Source organism: Primulina huaijiensis, chromosome 12 (assembly GCF_012295235.1).
Source record: "Primulina huaijiensis isolate GDHJ02 chromosome 12, ASM1229523v2, whole genome shotgun sequence".
Taxonomy (NCBI): Eukaryota; Viridiplantae; Streptophyta; class Magnoliopsida; order Lamiales; family Gesneriaceae; genus Primulina; species Primulina huaijiensis.
In genome coordinates, this window is record NC_133317.1 from 3,839,080 (window position 1) to 3,858,566 (window position 19,487).

Genomic DNA, 19,487 nt, shown 5'->3' on the forward strand with positions numbered 1-19,487 from the left:
GCTCAAACCGCAACTTTTATGAAAATGTGTTCTTGAAGTTTTATTGTTGCAGGCTTCGTTGAGGATCGACGGGTGTTTGCTGCTGCGTTTAAGCATGTTGAGTATGATGTTGAGATGGTTTTTTTGGGGTGTCGGTTCACATCGATATGCACTTGTTTGCATTAGAAGTCGTATAATGCGTTTTGGTGTCAAATGACGTGTTCACGGATTGGGTTGCGTTGCTTGTGATGCATAGTTGTTTTGGGGTATTTGTTTGAGTTTGAATAAGTGCCTTAGCATCCTAGGATGGGTCTTGAGGTATGATTAAGTCACAAATGTAGGGAATTCCGTTTGTTCACGATTCCAGCACCTACACGGACCCGAAGCCAGACCTATACACGGAGTCCGTGCCATTTTTCCTTCAAAATGCGAATTTCCAGCATGTACCCGGACCCCTACACGGGGTCTGTGTACCCCCTTTTATTAATTTTTTTTTTTAAATTTTGAGTATAAAATATAGGATGTGTTTTATGGTTATGAATATAAATATAGGATTTATTTTGTGGTTCTGAATATAAAACATAGGATTCTGTTTTTGGGTTCAATATCACGGTTTAGTACGATTATTAAACGAAGTCAAGTCTCGAGTGATCTAGAATGTCATAAGCTATTTATTTATTTCGGTGGCGAGCACGAATATCTACGTCTAAGCCATGAAAGATAAGTGTTTGAACTCATGTTAGTATGTGCAGCAGTGGCCCCAAGTGAGATCTAACGAATCCCTCAACGCCAAGTAAGTATGTTCGACGTGCAAAAAGAAAATACTTTTAAGTTTTTGAGGTATGCTAAATGTCTTGTGACCAAATTATGAACGAGTTTGGAAGTCGGTGAACGTGGCCGAGGACCTCTCCACCCCGGTAAAGTATGACCGGGTTTAGATCAGGATTGGAAAATGGTAAAACATGACCAGGGACCAATCCACCCGTTAAAGCATGAACGGGGATCTCATGTATGCGGTAGTGGACTTTCCCTGCCAACCTAGTACTGTGGTTTAGTCTGATCAGGCACATTTATGTATGGGTTACTTGCTTTGAAACATATCTCTACGCAAAATGATGTTATGTATGCTCAAGTATGTATGATGCAATCACGTTTAAGAAAAGTTTTATGATGATGACACGTCTACGTTTATGCTATTACGTTCAAGTTCAAGTATGTTTATGCTATTACGTTCAAGTTTCAAGTATGCACGCTCTATTTTAAAGATGCATGTGGTTTTATTACGTATTAATTGTTATTACCAATTTATACATGTTGAGTCTTTAGACTCACTAGACTTGATCGATGTATGAACGCCCCACACCCTCTCTCATGTAACGCCCACTCACATTGGAGAGTGCACCCCTTTAACACCCACTGTGGTGCCCTTATAAAATTTTTTTTGGTTTCCTAGGAATTTTGAAGAGCAATAGAAATATTTCATCGGCAATACTTCGTAACTAAACCTTAGTGGATGTGATGAAGGTTTTTCTTGTATCTTCCTTACTTTGGAGTTGAACTCACGTGTCTTTGTATTATATTTGTCTTGTTTCTCACAGGAGATAATAAAAGCTAAATCATACAAAATATTTTATGACAAATTTTCTTATGTTTTAAGAATTTTGTTATGGGAAATGGCGGAGCCACAGTCCTTGCCACCCGGGTTGTTCTAAATTTGTTTAAAAAATTTATATGTAAAATTTTGGATAAATTTGATATTAGTCACGATAGATCAATTTAAAATATTAAAAGATTATAGAGTTTAAAATTTTAGTGCGGGTAGAATCGTATCATGGTTCCGCTACTGATTATGGGACTAGACAAAAATTTACTGTCTAGCGTTAAAAATAATTTATGATTAAAAACATTCGAAATAACATGAAATATAATTTAATTTTTTCTTTTTTCTCTTGTTGTTTTTCACTTTTTTTTTCCTAAAACGATTTTTTGTAATGCAAAAAATAAGACAATGTAAATTTAAGATAATTAACAAAATAAAAATAAAAATAAAATCTTTCTTTGTATTTTCAGAGCAAATTTATATTACAATCTAATCTAAAATTTTAAAAATGAACTAAATAGCGAGAAAATACATTATTTATACGTCGCCAAGACACTTTTTTGAACTGAAATTGTGAGCTAATGCCCCTCAGCTTTCGCGTCAAAGTCCAGTATCTCAAACCAAATTTTTATTCCCTCAATCAACAAAGAAAATTCTTGACGACCCAACTCGTGCAAGATCCTCACCTCCAGAGATCGCCCGCAGAAGAGTCTCCCTTACGCAACTATTTATTGAAACTATGCTTGGAACAATGCAAGAAAATCCAGGGCCGTCAAGCGTTCGATGGAATGCCAGAAAGAATCAGTTCTTTAAAGACGGGCAAAGCTATACATGCGAAGAGTCTGAAATTTTGTATTTCAGTGGAAGGGGAGTTGGGGAATGCCATTTTGGATTTGTATGCCAAATGCGGACGTGCTGATTATGCTTTAGAGGTATTTTCACACCTCAATGAAAGGGATGAGTTCGCATGGAATTCGATCATGTTTATGCACTCAAGAAAAGGGTTGTGTAGAGGTGTGCTGGAGGATTTTAGATCCATGAGGAGTTGTGGGTTAGTGGGGAATCGATTTACTTTTGCCACTGTTCTATCGTCTTGTGCTAAGTTGACGGACATGGAGCTTGGGAAGCAAGTGCATTGCGAGGTATTTAAAATGGGTCTTGAATCTGATGCATACTGTGAGGGTGCATTGATTGATATGTACGCCAAATGTGGAAATCTTTTCTGGGCCAGAAGTATATTTGATAATGTGTTGGACCCGGATATGGTTTCTTGGACTGCACTGATTTCGGGGTATGCTCAAGTTGGTTTGACCGAAGAGGCAATTGAAATATTTATGAAGATGCAACGAGTAGGTCGCAAGCTGGATCAGGTAGTGTTTGTGACTGTTTTAAATGCGTATGTAGGACAAGGAAGACTTGAAGATGCTTGGAATCTGTTTTCTCAAATGCCTAACCCAAATGTTGTGGCTTGCAATGTAATGATTTCAGGGCATGCCAAAGGTGGTCATGAGGGAGAGGCTATCAAAATCTTCAAACATATGATGCAGTCTGGTGTTAAACCAACACGCTCAACTCTAGGAAGCGTGTTCAGTGCTATAGCGAGTGTCACAAATTATGAATATGGCTCGCAGGTCCATGCTCAGGCGGTGAAGCAGGGGCTGTACTGTAATATATATGCAGGGAGTTCTTTGATTAACATGTATGCCAAATGCAAGCATATGGAGTCTGCACATGCAGTTTTTGATGAATTAAAAGACAAAAATGATGTGATCTGGAACACATTGCTCAGAGGTTATGCTCAGAATGGGGATGCTCTTGAGGTTTTAAAGTTGTTTACCAATATGAGGATTTCTGGATTTCAACCAGATGAATATACCTACACTAGCATACTTAGTGCTTGTGCATACTTAGAGAATATGGTAATGGGCTGCCAGTTACATTCAATTATTGTCAAGAATATGTATGGACTGAATTTATATGTGGGAAATGCTTTGGTGGATATGTATGCCAAATATGGGGCTCTACCTGATGCTAGGAAACAATTTGAACTACTCAGCAATCGAGATCAGGTATCATGGAATGCTATCATTGTTGGTTACGTGAGGGATGAACAAGAAGAAGAAGCATTTTATCTTTTTCGCCGGATGTTATCCGAGGGGATTGAACCTGATGAGGTATCTATGGCTAGCATACTCAGTGCAGCTGCAAACTTGCAGGATCTTGCTAAGGGGAGGCAGGTACATTGTTTTCTGGTCAAATATGGTTTAGAAGAAGGCCTTTATAGTGGCAGCTCACTTATTGACATGTATTGCAAGTGTGGGATAGTGGCAGCTGCTAGTGAAGTTTTCTCTTGCATGCCTCAAATAAGTGTGGTTTGTGTAAATACTTTGATTTCTGGTCATGCTCGAGTAAATATTGTTGCGGCAGTAACTATTTTTAAGTCAATGCTTGCTGAAGGACTGCAACCATCAGAAATTACTTTTGCTACCCTTCTAGAGGCGTGTTCTGATAATACTTATTTACCTTTCGGATTGCAAATCCACTGTTCTGTTTTAAAGCTTGGCCTATCATTTTACGATGAGTTTTTGGTTGTCTCTCTATTGGGTATGTACATGCATGCTCAAGCTATTACTGACGCAATCAAACTTTTCTCTGAGCTCCCTTATCCAAAAAGCACAGTCATGTGGACTGTCCTGATATCCGGGAGCACTGATAATGACTATGGTGAGGAGGCATTACGTTGGTACCAAGAAATGCGTATTCATAATGTAATGCCAGACCAAGCAACATTTGCAAGTGTCCTTAGAGCATGCTCAGTACTAGCTTCTTTAGAGGAAGGTAGGAAAATCCACTCTATCATCTTTCATATCGGTTACGATGAGGATGAGGTGACGGGAAGTGCTCTGGTGGATATGTATGCAAAATGTGGAGATGTGAAAAGTTCGGCCCTAGTTTTTGTGGCAATGGTTATCAAAAAAGATATTATTTCGTGGAACTCAATGATTGTTGGATATGCCAAAAATGGTTTTGCCCAAAATGCTCTGAAGATCTTTGATGAGATGAAGCAAGAAAATGTAAAACCTGATGAAATCACGTTCCTCGGTGTTCTAACTGCATGTAGCCATGCAGGGATGGTATCTGAAGGTCAAGAATTATACAATAGTATGATAAATCATTATGGGGTTCGTCCAAGGGTAGATCATTGTGCCTGCATGATCGATCTTTTTGGGCGCTGGGGTTTTCTGACGGAGGCCGAAAACTTTATCAATAGCCTGGACTTTGAGCCTGATTCTATGATATGGGCTACATATCTGAACACATGCAGGTTGCATGGGGATGACATAAGGGGGCAGCGAGCTGCTGAAAAGCTTATTCATTTGGAACCTCAGGATTCTTCTCCTTATGTGTTGCTTTCCAATATGTATGCAGCATCAGGCAACTGGGAAGGTGTTAATTTTGTGAGGAAAAAGATGAATGAAAGAGGAGTACATAAATTTCCTGGATGTAGTTGGATAGTTGTGGAACAAAAAACTAATTACTTTGTTTCTGGTGATAAATTTCATCCTAATGCTGGTGAAATAATTACACTTTTGAAAGATTTGGCTACACTGATGAAAGATGAAGGCCATGCTTCCGACTCTATATATATCGGGCTCAATGAAGTCAGAGACTGTAACCTGTCTCTGTTGATCGGGAAGGGTACAGAGATTGCTCTCTGCATCTGACTAATGGATGTACTAACCATGGTGCTTTGTTGTTATTATGACCGATGAGCCTTCTGATTATTCGACTGTTGTGCTTTTATTTATATTCTAGCATTACCAATCTCTTCATATTATTCAACTGTTTTGTGAGAATCGACAAGCACAAATTATACTACAGTTTTGTTTTTACTTGGTTATATTTCATATTTATCTGCCTATATTTCATCTGAACACCACACTTATTCATTGTGTATTATTATTTTATGCTAGATTGACTGAGGGCTTGGGAATAAACAAAATCCCAAGGAAAGCCACCAATTCGGATGCCACGTGGATGGAGCCCCTCCGAAAACATGCCCAAAGAATCCGGATGAAAGTATAAAACATTGAAAAGTTTGGCCAAGAACCCATGGATCCATGTGCTAGGCACCCTGGTCAATCCACAAAGCAATGCTATGTTTCATAATCGAAGTCATGCTGAAGTTCAAAGCTGAGAAGGAAAGGGAAAACGGCGGGTTTGTGCCTTCAACCTCGTGTTATAAGTAGGCACACCCTCACTCCCCCAACCATGTTTTCAACAAATAAAGAACATGAAAAAAGCAATTTAACCGTGCAAAGTTCGTCGGTAGATTGTTGATGAGCAAAACATGATGAAATGAAGACATGCACAGAGCATGTACAGAATGTACTTGGCACAAACCAGCCTACGGGTCCATGCGATCCAAGTCAAAAAGGAAAAATATAAATCGAGAAGGGAGAATTAGTTTTGGGGATTTTTTGCAACTTTAAAGGGCAGCGTGTTAGACATAACAAGGATTTCATCGTTTCACGCTGAGTTCTTTTTTATTTTCATGATTCAAAAAATCAGTTTAGCTATTTGTTTTCATCAAACCATAGAGTAATTAATTCTTTTTCCTATAAGGCCGAGACGATACTATGTTTTCTTTTTGTATTTATATTTTTCCAATCTTATCATTTGCTTGAAGATATTGCTCGATATTCATTAGGTCAATTCTTTGCATTATTGTTATTTTTATCAAATTATCGAATATTATTACTATCATTACACTAGTAATTTTTTTTAAAGTAGTAATAAAAATTTTAAAATAAAGAAACCATAAATATTATTGTTGTAATGTTGTTAATATAATTTATGAATGCATTTTTGTCATTATTATATTTTTATTATAATAAAATTTTTTCAAAAAAAAATTAATATCTCAATCAGTCCCATTTACTATCGATTGTTATTAGAGATTTGCCTACAATTCTTCATATGCTACGCATTAAAATTTCTCTATTTTTTTTTTATTTCTTTAAAATCTCGGATTTTAGTTTTTTTATATATCTCTAACATAAAATATATAATCTTAAACCATTATTACTATCATATTAAACAAAACTTTCTTTTAAATTGAACCATTCTTATAAATCAAAAATAATTTAATATTAATTGTTCAATATTATTTCTTCAAATTAAAAATAATAATAACAACATATTTTACTAATAACTATAAATATGAAGTTAATAGTTATAACTCCCGCAGAGTCCAAATGCAGTAAAGACCCCGCACACCTTTTTCTCATTTCCCGATCACGCAGTTGAGTGTATGATCTCAGATAAAAATGAGAAGGCACTCCCTTCATTCATTTTTTATTTGTTGTTGGTTGGTTTGCCTTGCAAAAAGTTCACTATAAATCGGCTACAGTTGGTGATGCAGTGAAATCAAGACATAAAGAGGAAATTGCTCTTATAAATCTGAAGCTTCGCCATGGAATTTCAGAGATTTTTCATAGGCGTTGTTTTACTGATGCTATTTTGCATCCCAGATGGTGTGACAGCCGGTGACATCGTTCATGATGACGATCTGGCTCCCAAGAAGCCCGGATGCGCGAATGATTTTGTACTGGTAAATTTCTACTGTTTACTTCAATTTTTTTAGCTGGCCCAGCAGATGTTTTGGTGGTTTACTTACAGGGTTGCCATATTTTTTATATTCCTTTATTAAAGATTGAATCCTTTATTAAAGATTGAATCTTGATGTTTCGTGTTATGTTTGTATTTGAGCTTCATTTGTTAATAAGACTTTTATTCTTTTGATGATGAAATGTTTAGATCTTTGTTATTCTCTTTAGTGTATGCTGTTTCTGTTTATATATGTGAGCATTTTTTGGCAAGTATTGATAAAAGATTTCTTTTTTGGCAAGTATTGATAAAAGATTTCTCCTTTAAATTTTAGTAATGGACCCTTAACTTTGGTTTCCCTTTTTAGTTCATTAATTCAGTAGGTCTTTTTTATTTTTTGGTTTGTGTATCGATGCTTATTTTATTTCCGTGGCGCATGCGGCAGAGTGAGAGCTTGCATTGATACTGCAATTTTCAAGTTGAATGCCACAATTACGAATCTTCGTCATGTCCATCTCAGGGAGAGTGATAGTATCTTGGTGTATATCCAAGTGATTTGGTTAAAGACTGGTTTGAAATTTTCATGAAGTGATTAAATTGGTATCAGATTCAACTACTTTTCTATTTCTCTCATGTGTGCATGTAGAGGTGGCTGTGGTGATAATATATAAAATAAAAATAAAAATAAAAAGTTACATGTTATAGGTCTTTGGCACCTAAATTTTTAGATGTAAACTATATGGGCATTAGTTTTAAATGTGTCACAGATGTTTTCCTATGGAGTTCACTGGTCAATGCATTTTGCAGCTTCTAATAAAAAAGCTGTTCCTTTTTAGGTGAAAGTTCAAACTTGGGTCGATGGTGTGGAAGATGCGGAGTTTGTCGGTGTTGGTGCTAGATTTGGCAAAGCCATAGTATCAAAGGAGAAAAATGCGAACCAGACTCGCCTAACTCTGTCAGACCCTCTGGATGGCTGCAGTCCTCCAAAGAAAAAGGTTATAGTAGCTATCCTGCTTGGTTCTTAGTGATTCTTTATTTTGTTTTGGTGCAATAAATACACCTCAATACTATTTTTGAATTTCCATTTTTTATGCTTGTAGTATGCCGGAGATGTCATAATGGTGGCTCGAGGTAACTGCAAATTCACAGTAAAGACAAACTTCGCTGAAGCTTCTGGTGCTTCAGCACTTCTTATCATAAATAACCAGAAAGGTTAATTTTTCTTGTCAATGCTTTGATAAGAGTCCGTTTGCAGTTTATAATGCCAATTTGAGGTGGTCTAATATTGCTCAATTTTTTCTCATATTATATTTAGCAAAAGTTCTGTATCATAGTTCATACTTCTTATTCCTGGGTTGACGATGGAAATAAATTGACCCTTGCTGGTATATGTAGTCACATGACCGAGCTTTTGGTCTAGTTAAGACAATGGTCTAACATTTAGGTTGAAATGAAGGATAGAAAAAAGAGTCTAATCGAATGTACTGAATTTCTTTCTTTCTTTTTTGTGAAGATGGAGATTTACTAACTTTCATCGCATCTTATTGTTGATAGTTTGTTCGATTGTTGCATGTTGCATCATAAGTAGACGATACAACTGTGACAAAATCAATTTAATTGATGCATGGATTCAGTGGGTGGAAGATTAATTAAAGCATATCTATTTATCTTTCCAATTTTTTTTTCATATATAAACCAGTCATTCCTTATCTCCTCAGAACTCTACAAGATGGTTTGTGAGCCTGATGAAACCGATCTAGATATTCACATATCTGCTGTCATGCTCCCTCAAGATGCTGGTTTTATGCTGGAAAAAATGTTGTCAAATGGCTCATCAGGTGAATTTTTTTATTAAGAGATTACTCTTTTGCCTCTTCGAGTCTCTTCTGCACGTGTTCTATGCCGCTGGTAGTTCCTGTTGCATTTGATTTATGTTTCTTGCTTTGATTGACGCCCTTGATGGCTTTCTTGATGGGATGCAATTGGCCTTAAGTTAATGATGTCCAGTGATGTTATGCCATTGCAATTGAATTATGAGCTTAACGAGACCGGCAATAAGCAAACTCACAGTGACGGGGAATACGGAGAAATCATCAGCATTCTTTCATGAGTTCAAGTTGCTGCTAAAGGAGAATTTGTGTTTTGGCTTATTTTTGTGCTGGGTGATATTTTCCTGGCTTAGTTTTGGCCAATAACATTAATTTCATTATGCAAATGCCATTCCTGTATGCGGCACGACTTATGCTGTAGCTTCTCACAACAGCAAAGCTGTAATTCATTTTTCTGATGGTACTAATCGTATAACAGCCTAGTTAATGTATCCAAATTCCAAACGTTTCACAAGGTAATGTTCATATAACTTAACTAAGAAGCGAAATTCAATTGGGTTGTGTTTTTTTTAAAGGATATGCTGAACAATTGAGTTCCTTTATTTTTATTATTTGATTGACTAATCCTCTATATTGGAAAGGATGAAGGGTCAAATGGTTTGGTCATTGTTCGTGAGGGAATGAGTCAAGACAGAATTGCATAACAACATGCAAACTTCGAGTTGCTTAGCTTGTCGCCACAATCTAATGAACATGAACTAAACCCATGAATTTAAATATTAAAAGTTACCCTTGTCCAAACTAAGCTTTGGATAATTTAAATGGTTCGATTTTAGAAATTATGCAAAAAGATTGAGTCCAGTTGCTCAAGAAAGTAGTTGGGGTGTGGCAAAGAGGTAGGGAATCATGGATTGAATTAAAAAGGTAGTTTCATTGTGCCTAAAATTCCCGCTGACATATGATGCCTTTCTCCTTCAAGTTGCGAGATCTGGTCATCATTTGGTTGCTTAATTCTACACAATGTAGGTTTATATGTCACATTTTGTTCATGCGAATACTTTAATTCCCTTTGTATAATACCCAAGCACTTTTGACATATTAAAAAAAAGTAGCTCGCTTGACACTTTATCTTTCGTAGTATCTGTACAGCTGTACTCTCCCAAGAGACCGGTAGTTGATATAGCCGAAGTATTTCTGTGGTTGATGGCTGTTGGGACCATCTTATGTGCATCTTACTGGTCTGCATGGAGTGCTAGAGAAGGAGCTATAGAGCAAGATAAGCTGTTGAAGGTCTGGAAAATTTTCAACCAAGATTGCTTAGAAGTAAAACTTGTGAGCTTGAAGACCTTTATATCAGCAGCCACATGAATTAATTTTTTTTTTAGGATGCTTCAGATGAACTTCCAAACACTAAAGGCTCCGGTGGAAGTAGTGTTGTGGATATCAACACAACATCTGCTGTTATGTTTGTTGTTGTCGCCTCATGCTTCTTGATACTTATATACAAGCTAATGTCATTCTGGTTCATTGAGCTCTTGGTGGTTCTCTTTTGCATTGGTGGTGTGGAGGTGAATAGTTTTTTTTATATTATTATTTACTGTTTATACCTGCATTGCAATCTGTTAGCCGTAATCCAGAAGCGTTTTATGATGTTGGGATTATTGTGGTAAATTGATTTGGATTGTATTTGGTTTGTTTGTGTGAAAATTTATCCTGAATTATGTTTTCTTCTTTTCTTGAAGGGTCTGCAAACTTGCTTGGTTGCCTTGTTATCAAGGTATAGTTCTTTGGTTATTCCATTTTTTTCCTCTGATCTGAAAAATTGCTTAGCCAATGATCCCTCCTAAAAAAATAGCCTTATCTTTCTAAGTCGGTTCTATATTAATAGATTGAGGCATGTGATGAACCTGCTTAATGGAATAATACCATTTTTGTTTGTGTTACTACTAAAATCTACCGTCAGAATTATCTTCAGCTAGAATCAAGTAAGTGAGATCAGAAGTGTAAATTTCACAAGTGGATAGAAATCAAGCTCTCAAACTATATTTTCAGGTGGTTCAAGCGAGCTGCTGAATCATTTATCAAAGTACCTGTCTTGGGGGCTATTTCATACCTTACTTTGGCTGTTGCTCCATTCTGTGTAGCTTTTGCCGTGGTGTGGGCTGTGTACAGAGAGGTCTCATTTGCATGGATAGGCCAAGATGTACTTGTAAGTGTAAATATTAATCCATTTTAAGATACCTTTATAAGTAAAATCACTGGTCTCTCAATTCATCGCTGCCGTGAGGGAACTGAAATTGATTGTCAACCAAATGATTTTTCTTTTATGGAGATAGAGACGATTATTTGAGCTAATCATCTGATTGCTATGGAATAATAGATCTCCAGGATCATTAAATTCAAAGATGTCTTCTTGAATTCTGTGGAATGATAATTTTGTTTCTGGGGCTAATGAAGGGATTATTTTAGAAAGACATCTCTGATATTGATGGAAAAATGAACACCAATGGAGTCTAAAAATTGAACTTGTTGGATATGTGGTTTGCTAATGTTGCATCTCTAGTAAATGGTCAATCATGAGATGGCAGTTTTATTCTTCTGTAACTTTATTTGTGCAATTTTATCATTAATCTTTGAAATGGGAGATGGTGATACATCGTCATGAGCCTGGCACCATTTTGTGAGAGAACTTTACAAAAAGTTATTTATAAGAGATGTGACACATAGTCTCGATGCAGATGAAACCCCTTCGCATTTTGAAAATCAATGTCAAAAGGAAGAGATAATACTTTTGGCAGGCCTGCTAAAACTTTGACAGGCATCTTTTTTTGCTGCGTCAAGATAAATTGCCTTTCATCATGTGCATATTTTAGCAAAAGAGATGTTCTTGTTCCCGTGATAAGAGAATAATCTCTCTGTTTTTGAATGACTTTTAAAGCTATTGTGGTTGATAACTGATTGTGGTATCTTTTTCTTTCAGGGAATTTCTTTGATAATTACTGTTCTTCAGATAGTTCGAATTCCTAATCTGAAGGTAATAATTTTGATTTGTCAAATTTGGGTGAGGAGGACAGCTGTCAAATTTGAATAGCTTTTCTTGTTTATTGCTATGCATTTGCCATCTACGCTTTATTCTACATCGATAACGCTGTTATATTATTGGATTTGTAACTTTTCTATATATTTCATGAATCAAGTCTGAAAATCTATCAATTGTTGTACTTTCATTTGTTTAAATTTTACTCGTTAAAGGGTGAGATGAACTATTATATTTCAAGGGACCATAATTTGTAATTATCGGATCAATGCTTCCTTTTGTTGACTTATTTAAAATCTAAGAGTTAACAAACTTTACTGCAATGTAATTACTGACGTACCGCCAAATAATGCATTTGCAGAGTATTTACATTTGGCGGGCAATTAAAATCACATAATTTTCCCCGTGTGCCTCTCCCTCACGGAATGCAAAACTTTCTCATAAATTGTTAACTAGACTCCTGTGCTAGAAAGTTCTTACTCTTCGTTTTAATCTCAACTGACCACTTGCTTGTGAAATGAGACTATAGCTGACATTGCCAGAATACCGCCCCATTTTATTGTTTGTTAATTATGGGGTTGTTCACTGTTAATATTTTGTGAACCACCCCCTTACATGAACAGACGTCAGATTGTATGGTTCTCTCAATAACTCGTCTGACACATTTGGAAGATTACTGAAAAGTTGATGGGTTTTCTGACTTAATGTGGACCGAATTAAGTTCTGTTCTAGCAATGACTAGTTGGATATACAGGACATTTGGGGCTAACAGTAGAGAATACATCTTCATGTTTTAAATCATGAGTATGGATATTCTTTAATGAAAATTTTCTAGTGCATATATTCGATTCAATGAATAATTTAAGGAATAGCTCCGTTTTCATTATCTTTTTGTTACGTATTTATAATATGTGTTCTCCTTGGCCCTTTCCGTACCACAATCTTGTATTCCAGGTGGGAACTGTCCTTCTTAGCTGCGCTTTCATGTACGACATCTTTTGGGTGTTTGTTTCCAAGAAACTCTTCCAAGAAAGTGTGATGATTGTGGTGGGTAATTAACCTCAATAATTCACATTTCATAGCAGCCAAAATCATAGCAAGTAGAAGAGATGAACTTTTACCATTATTGTCGTTCTAGGTTGCCCGTGGTGACAGAAGCGGTGAGGATGGTATACCAATGCTTCTGAAAATTCCACGTATGTTTGATCCATGGGGTGGTTACAGCATCATAGGCTTTGGTGACATCCTCTTGCCTGGGCTGGTAGTAGCATTTTCACTAAGGTACGAGTTATTCACATTTACTTGTTAATTGCTAGAATGTTGTCCAGGGCTTGGTGATGGGCCTAAGCATCCAGTTGGACCTAAATGGATTTTTTTTATCACTCGTTTGGTGTCCCGTGTTCCTGTTCCGTCAACACAAGCAGTGTTTGTATCATTGATTTATAAGAATCTAAGAAATGGAATTGGTCATGGGCATCGAGCCTTTGACCTGTCTAACTATGAAGAGAGGTGATACCATTAAGACGAGGCTACAGTTCAATTTTTTAATGTGATGGATCTTTCACGTCTAATTTCAATACTATGTATGGCGGTTTTAGCATTTTTATGCGACTTTGAGAAACAATCCCTTCAAATTTCACTTGGGCATATCATGCGTGCCTGGTCGACTAGTATGTGAGTGATGTGGTAATGTGCAGTGAAATTGGTACGGAAAGTTTTGGTACTGCATCCTTCCAAAAAAAACTTGGCAAACACTTGGTAGAGCAATCCTTTGTAAGCAAAAAAACTTGGCCTCGTGCTGTCTCAATTTTATACCTCTATTCAATCTATTTTGTCTGTTGCAGGTATGATTGGTTAGCAAACAAAAGCCTACAAGCCGGGTACTTTTTATGGGCGATGTTTGCTTATGGATTAGGTAAACAAAACTTTTCTGAAATTTGTCTTACTTGCTCCTTGAAATGGAGCTGAACTATTTATTTGATTCCTATATTTTGAATATCGGTGCAAGTTTAGTTGAGCCAGCTCAATTGAGCTAAGGATTTTTAGAGCTCGAGTTCAACAGTTATGTGCATGAGCTCGCAAACCAGCATACTAGCTCATAATTGATTTTTTGATATTTAATAATATAAAATTTTAATAATTTTAGTTATATATAATATTATATGTATTAGTATTATCGAGATATGGGTATTAATCTTCTATGTATGAGCTCTTTAACAAGTTCATGATCTCAAGTTTTGCTAGCCAAACCTTTGACTCGAGCTCAATTTTTTGCCATCGAACTCAACTGTTTTACGCATCTAATTTTGGATAGGTACTTTTGTTTGACTCGTACAACATTAGCTAGATTGCTCATTCTATCTCGTTTTACCGGAGGATTTTGAGTCAAGTCTTATACCACAAACGGTGTTTTGTCATCTTCGATGTCCTCTGTGTTATCCTAATGCTTTCCTCACTAAGTGGATGTCGCCATCGATTCCAAGATAGGAGATAACAAACAAAATCCAAAATCCAAAATCCGGCAAGTTTAGCAGATAATGATGCATCAAAGTTTAGCAGATAATGATGCATCAAATGTCGCTGAAGAATCGCGCTAAATTACGACCACTATGGAACTTTTGTCAGATTTGCATTGACGCTATTTGAGGATTGATGAACCTTTGATTTTTACACCTCGGGGTCGTGGTGATTATATGAAATACTAAACATGAGAGTGTCTATGTAGAAACAACTTCAATGGTAGTTACACATGTTTAACACATTAAATCATGCATTGCAGGTCTTCTCGTCACGTACCTGGCGTTGAACTTGATGGATGGACATGGCCAACCAGCATTGCTTTACATTGTTCCTTTTACACTAGGTAAACTAAATGTGTTACTTGCTGTTGGATAAATTCCGTGGTAGAAATCCTATACCATATTCTAGACTCATATCCAATATTAAAAAGATTGCACTCTCTCTTATATTTCAAACACTTGCAATAAAAGTAGACACCAATAACGGAATTCGCATCAATCCATGCTTATAGATTGAAGGCTTGTAAAACATTGGATTTCTTGACGCAGGGACGTTTCTAGCGCTCGGGAAAAAAAGAGGGGACCTGAAGATTCTGTGGACAAGAGGTGAACCGGAAAGGTTCTGCCCCCATGTTCGTCTCGAATCTGTGCGAGAATCGTTCTAAGAAGCATGAGAAATCTGTCATGTAATTTTATGAAAACTAGTTGGAGTACTTCCAACATATTTGTCAAAACCTGCAGAGTTTTCCCTGGTAAAGTTCGATGGTATGGTATTTTAAAGTTACTGTAATTATTATTTTCGCCTAATAGAAACGTATAATTAACAGATGGCTTACATATTTTCTCCTGCATGCTTGTCGGAAATTTTGTTGTACCTTTGTTTTATTTTCTGGGTTTCCTCTACCGATTAATTAATTATATAGTATATTAATATATTTATAAAAAATAAATATATTAATTATTTTATAGTTTGAAGCTTTACATTTACTGCATTAATAAAATAATAATAATAATATTGTTGGTCAAATCAATTTATTCAGTTTGATTTAGGTTATTTTAATTTTAAAAAATCAGTTAAACTGAGTAAACTTCAGTTCCAATTTTTTATATATCTGTTTCATAATTTTTTTCAATAAATAAAATATTATTCTTTAAATTTTTTTGGACACAAACCATAGATTTTAATTTTTGATTGAAATAAATTATATCAATTATTTTAAATTTGGCAAAAACTTGCGTGAGACGGTCTCACGGGTCGTATTTTGTGAGATGGATCTTTTATTTGGGTCATCTATGAAAAAATATTACTTTTTATACTAAAAGTGATATTTTTTATAGTGAATATCGATAGGGTTGATTCATTTCACAGATGAAGATTCGTGAGATCGTGTCAAAAGAGACCTACTTTTTTAATTTAACCTGAAATCTTGTTCATCACTAAAGATAATAATTATTATTAGAAAAAGTATCGGTTTTTAATCATGTATATATTGATGTATTACATTTTTAGTCATATATTTCGATGAATCAATTATCATCTTATATCTATGTTTTTTTTTTAATCAATTTTAGTCCTTTTTTTTTCCAAAATAATATAATTAAATGATTAATTTTATTGTTAATTTTTTTTATAATTATATGATTAAAAATTTTGGACAAGTAATTATAAAATTTAATGAAGATATTAGTAATTTATTTACGTGAATTTGACTAAAAATAAGTAAATGATTACAAATAAATTCCAAGTCGCCTTCCTTTCAGTATTCACACACGCTTCTCAACTCTCTCCTTCACTGATTCAATCCGACCAAGAGGTATGATTACACTAACACTCGCACACGTACGTATATTTTATATGCATATACACCAGTTGTTGTTTCATGATGCTCGCTGGATTCCTTAAATGTGATTGAATTCGATTGGTTGATTATGTTTTTGGATTACGTCTTTTGTTTTTTTTTTTGTTTTTTTTTATATGATTAGAGGTTTTATTGAATTCGTTTAGCTGATGTTTAGTTCGCCATTTTTTTGTTGTTGTTGTGATTGAATCCAAATATGGGTGCTTTTGGTTTTCTGGAATTAAATTGCTTGTCTCTGTTTCAAGTTTTGTAGCAAAAACAATATTTTCTCCCCCCTGCGTATGACCTCTGACTCTGCCTGTGATTAGCTGTCTCTTTATGTGGGTTTAAATTCCGTGCAATTCTAATGAGGAATTCTGCCTTTTCTTCATGGGGTTTTGTGGGAAATGATTGAAACCATGGTTAAATCAGTTTTAGAAATTAGCTTTCTGACTTCTTTAGTTTTGGATTAGTGTTATTGTGATCAGATGAAAATCATAGCCGTTTAAGAATTTGTAAACTTGTGGCTCAATCCCATTGGAAACCTTGAATCCACTGTAATTTATTAATAAATGGATTATAAGTTAAAATAATTATGATTCATTTATAAAGCTGAGTGTTTTCTTATGGTCTAAAAAATTGTTAAATTCCTCGGTAGACAAAAGTTAGAGGAAGATTAGACCTGAAACTTGCAAAAGTTCTCATTACATATTGATTAGCATGTCACTCTTGATTATTCACTCTCTGAGAAATTCATCTGACTACATGTTTTTGAAAGTATTGAGCCTCATGATCTGCAGGGTTGTGGTTTAAGATCCGACAAAAAGGTCTTGATAGTTTAGTAATTTGTTGCTTGCACTTACCATTTTGTCCTTTCATAGATGATTAATTGATGTTATTTTATTCTTAGTACGGAGGTTTCTTACTGTAATACTTCCTTAGAATAATCTTCTTATGAATGTAGCTTAGCTAATTTCTTCTTGATTAGTTGGACACTTGTACATCTGGTTACTGAGTACGGGCTTTCAATATGATATTTTCATTACTTTTACATCCTGGTGTTTCTCTATCTTTGTTAGAAAGAGGGAGGACAATGACCAAGTTTCTGGCGGCTCTTGGTGGACACAAAAGATAATTAAGGCTTAAGCAGTGATGGGAGGCTGCTGTTGCTGCTGTGCATCTAAGAGTCCTGAATTCAATGTGTCGCCTGCATACTTTCGTGTGAGTGATTTCTCTTGCCTACTTTTAAGCTCTTCTCTATCAGTCCAAATATATTATTTTATGCAGTTTATTAAGGTGATATGTGATTTTCTTGAAATTCTATATTTTCTGGATCGTTCAACTATATGTCTTTAAACTGTCTCATTGGTAGGAATAAATGTTTAATGGTCACTGGAAAATTAGGTTTAGCGACGAAAAACTTTTGGTTCTCCGAAGAAAATGGTTTTGAAATCAATTTTCGATGTTTCTTCTGGATATTGATATTGCAGGTGGTTTGCAAGTCTTGGTTTTTAATTTTCTGGTTCGGTTATGAGCTAAAGTTGTCGTTACCCCATATAGAGCAACTTATAAATCTCCAATTTTATTATTGTTAATTTTTGTTCATCAATATCATTTGATTCTCTCTTGTGGGGATTTTACTTGCAGTACCCAGTCTCCGAAGAGCGTGAGCCGTTATCATCTCACCATGAGACAATCTCTGCTCTCTCTTCTGGCCTTTTGGTTGATACAAATCTAGACACCTCTATCCAAGATACTTACCGGCCACCGCCTGCACCTCTGCCATATGAAACATATGTAGGATACCCACCAACTCCGTCAGTACATCAACAAAGTTCTGGAAATAAAAATGAGACTGCTTTGCAAAGCACAAAAGCTGAACTGTTCGGTGATAACAACTCTGGTAGTACTTTGGATGCTAAGTTAAAGACTCTGGAATCTGTTGAAAAGATGGAAACTCATATTGAGCTTACAGCTTCAAAAGAAATGGAAGACAACAATTCCGATGAACTTAAAAAGTCCAGTGAACCTTTTGTTCCACTTCTGCAAGATGAGGAAGATGTTTGTCCCACTTGCCTCGAAGGTCCTACAAAATTTACCTTTTTAACTTTCTACTGAACCATGGCTCGTGTTTTTTTCTTTATAACAAAATGAGCACTGTAAACTTATTTATCTAATTTTAAGCCATTTTCTTTTTGCTATAGGGTTTTGGACAAATAATGTATATTTTTCCTGACATTTGAATAGGAGGTCACGAGTTTGCAATCATGTAGATGCACTCTTTTCCTGTACTGGTTTAGTTGTTTATTTCCGTGTCTCCCATGCCAATATTTGTAGGTTTTCTTGTTCTGTTTCCCCATATCCAGGCTGCACGTCGAGGGTGTTAACATATAGCTAATGTTGGAAATCCTCAAATAGATATAGGTTTTGAGGATATTATTATAGTAATAACTTTCTTTCGCATTACTGCAGAATATGATGTGGAGAACCCAAAAATCGTCACAAAATGTGATCATCATTTTCACCTTGCTTGCATACTTGAATGGATGGAAAGAAGTTATACATGTCCTGTTTGTGATCAGGTTAATAAAATTGCTAAACTGTCATCATAAATATCTAATTCTCCATTTGTCATGGAACTGTTCTTTATCTCGAAAGCATTACTTAGATGTTTCTTGAATGCAGGAAATGGTTTTCAGTCCTACTATGAGAGGATAACTGTAAGAGCACTTCACTTGGTGTCTTATACAAGAACTTGGGCTGTTCAGATACAGGGGAACAGTTCCGTTTTGTGCCCTGTTGCTGTCCCCGGCTTGGTTGTGAATTTCTATTTTTTTATCTCTGTTTATATATAGGTTTTATCCTCTCCTTGCAATGTGATCTCCATTTTTACTCTTTGATGGTTTTGTTCGCCCCAAATCTCATGCTACACGATTATGTTTCATCTCATGTTTCATTTGTATAGATAAGTGATACATGTGTATGGGTATCAGGTTTCGATTCATTGTACGGCCCTTTCACTCATGTATGTACACAGAAAAAGGTGAAATATCATTTGAAACATAAGATTTCTTA

The 19,487-nt window shown here is 35.6% G+C and overlaps 3 protein-coding genes across 5 annotated transcripts; all 3 read left to right on the forward strand.

Annotated features, from left to right (window-relative positions):
- The first annotated feature begins 2,125 nt into the window (after positions 1-2,125).
- On the forward strand, positions 2,126-6,257 carry LOC140989800 (pentatricopeptide repeat-containing protein At3g09040, mitochondrial). Of its 3 annotated transcripts, none has more exons than XM_073459215.1 (2): positions 2,126-5,325; positions 5,554-6,257. In XM_073459215.1, exon 1 carries the CDS (start codon positions 2,161-2,163, stop codon positions 5,302-5,304), a length of 3,144 nt encoding a protein of 1,047 aa, XP_073315316.1. In that variant the 5' UTR covers positions 2,126-2,160; the 3' UTR covers positions 5,305-5,325; positions 5,554-6,257. The 3 variants fall into 3 exon arrangements, with proteins under 3 accessions (XP_073315316.1, XP_073315315.1, XP_073315317.1); XM_073459214.1 differs by having other exon boundaries at positions 2,126-5,313; XM_073459216.1 differs by having other exon boundaries at positions 2,126-5,278.
- Positions 6,258-6,817: 560 nt separating this feature from the next.
- On the forward strand, positions 6,818-15,414 carry LOC140989687 (signal peptide peptidase-like 2). Its single transcript, XM_073459015.1, has 14 exons — positions 6,818-7,193; positions 8,026-8,184; positions 8,290-8,401; positions 8,908-9,027; positions 10,157-10,308; positions 10,404-10,586; positions 10,761-10,795; positions 11,071-11,227; positions 11,999-12,052; positions 13,010-13,102; positions 13,194-13,336; positions 13,900-13,970; positions 14,835-14,918; positions 15,124-15,414. Exons 1-14 carry the CDS (start codon positions 7,056-7,058, stop codon positions 15,237-15,239), a joined length of 1,617 nt encoding a protein of 538 aa, XP_073315116.1. The 5' UTR covers positions 6,818-7,055; the 3' UTR covers positions 15,240-15,414.
- Positions 15,415-16,248: 834 nt separating this feature from the next.
- On the forward strand, positions 16,249-19,487 carry LOC140990239 (probable E3 ubiquitin-protein ligase RHB1A). The gene is made up of 5 exons (XM_073459840.1): positions 16,249-16,388; positions 17,492-17,633; positions 18,060-18,495; positions 18,885-18,994; positions 19,098-19,487. Exons 2-5 carry the CDS (start codon positions 17,565-17,567, stop codon positions 19,128-19,130), a joined length of 648 nt encoding a protein of 215 aa, XP_073315941.1. The 5' UTR covers positions 16,249-16,388; positions 17,492-17,564; the 3' UTR covers positions 19,131-19,487.

What these genes read in the sequence shown, in the direction of transcription:
- LOC140989800 (XM_073459215.1), top strand. Translation starts at nt 2,161, where the DNA reads ATGCCCCTCAGCTTTCGCGTCAAAGTCCAGTATCTCAAACCAAATTTT.
- LOC140989687 (XM_073459015.1), top strand. Translation starts at nt 7,056, where the DNA reads ATGGAATTTCAGAGATTTTTCATAGGCGTTGTTTTACTGATGCTATTT. An exon ending in GGATAGGCCAAGATGTACTT is followed by an intron (nt 11,228 to 11,998) that starts GTAAGTGTAAAT and finishes TTTTTCTTTCAG; the next exon opens with GGAATTTCTTTGATAATTAC. An exon ending in TTCGAATTCCTAATCTGAAG is followed by an intron (nt 12,053 to 13,009) that starts GTAATAATTTTG and finishes CTTGTATTCCAG; the next exon opens with GTGGGAACTGTCCTTCTTAG.
- LOC140990239 (XM_073459840.1), top strand. Translation starts at nt 17,565, where the DNA reads ATGGGAGGCTGCTGTTGCTGCTGTGCATCTAAGAGTCCTGAATTCAAT. An exon ending in TGTCGCCTGCATACTTTCGT is followed by an intron (nt 17,634 to 18,059) that starts GTGAGTGATTTC and finishes TTTTACTTGCAG; the next exon opens with TACCCAGTCTCCGAAGAGCG. An exon ending in TTGTCCCACTTGCCTCGAAG is followed by an intron (nt 18,496 to 18,884) that starts GTCCTACAAAAT and finishes GCATTACTGCAG; the next exon opens with AATATGATGTGGAGAACCCA.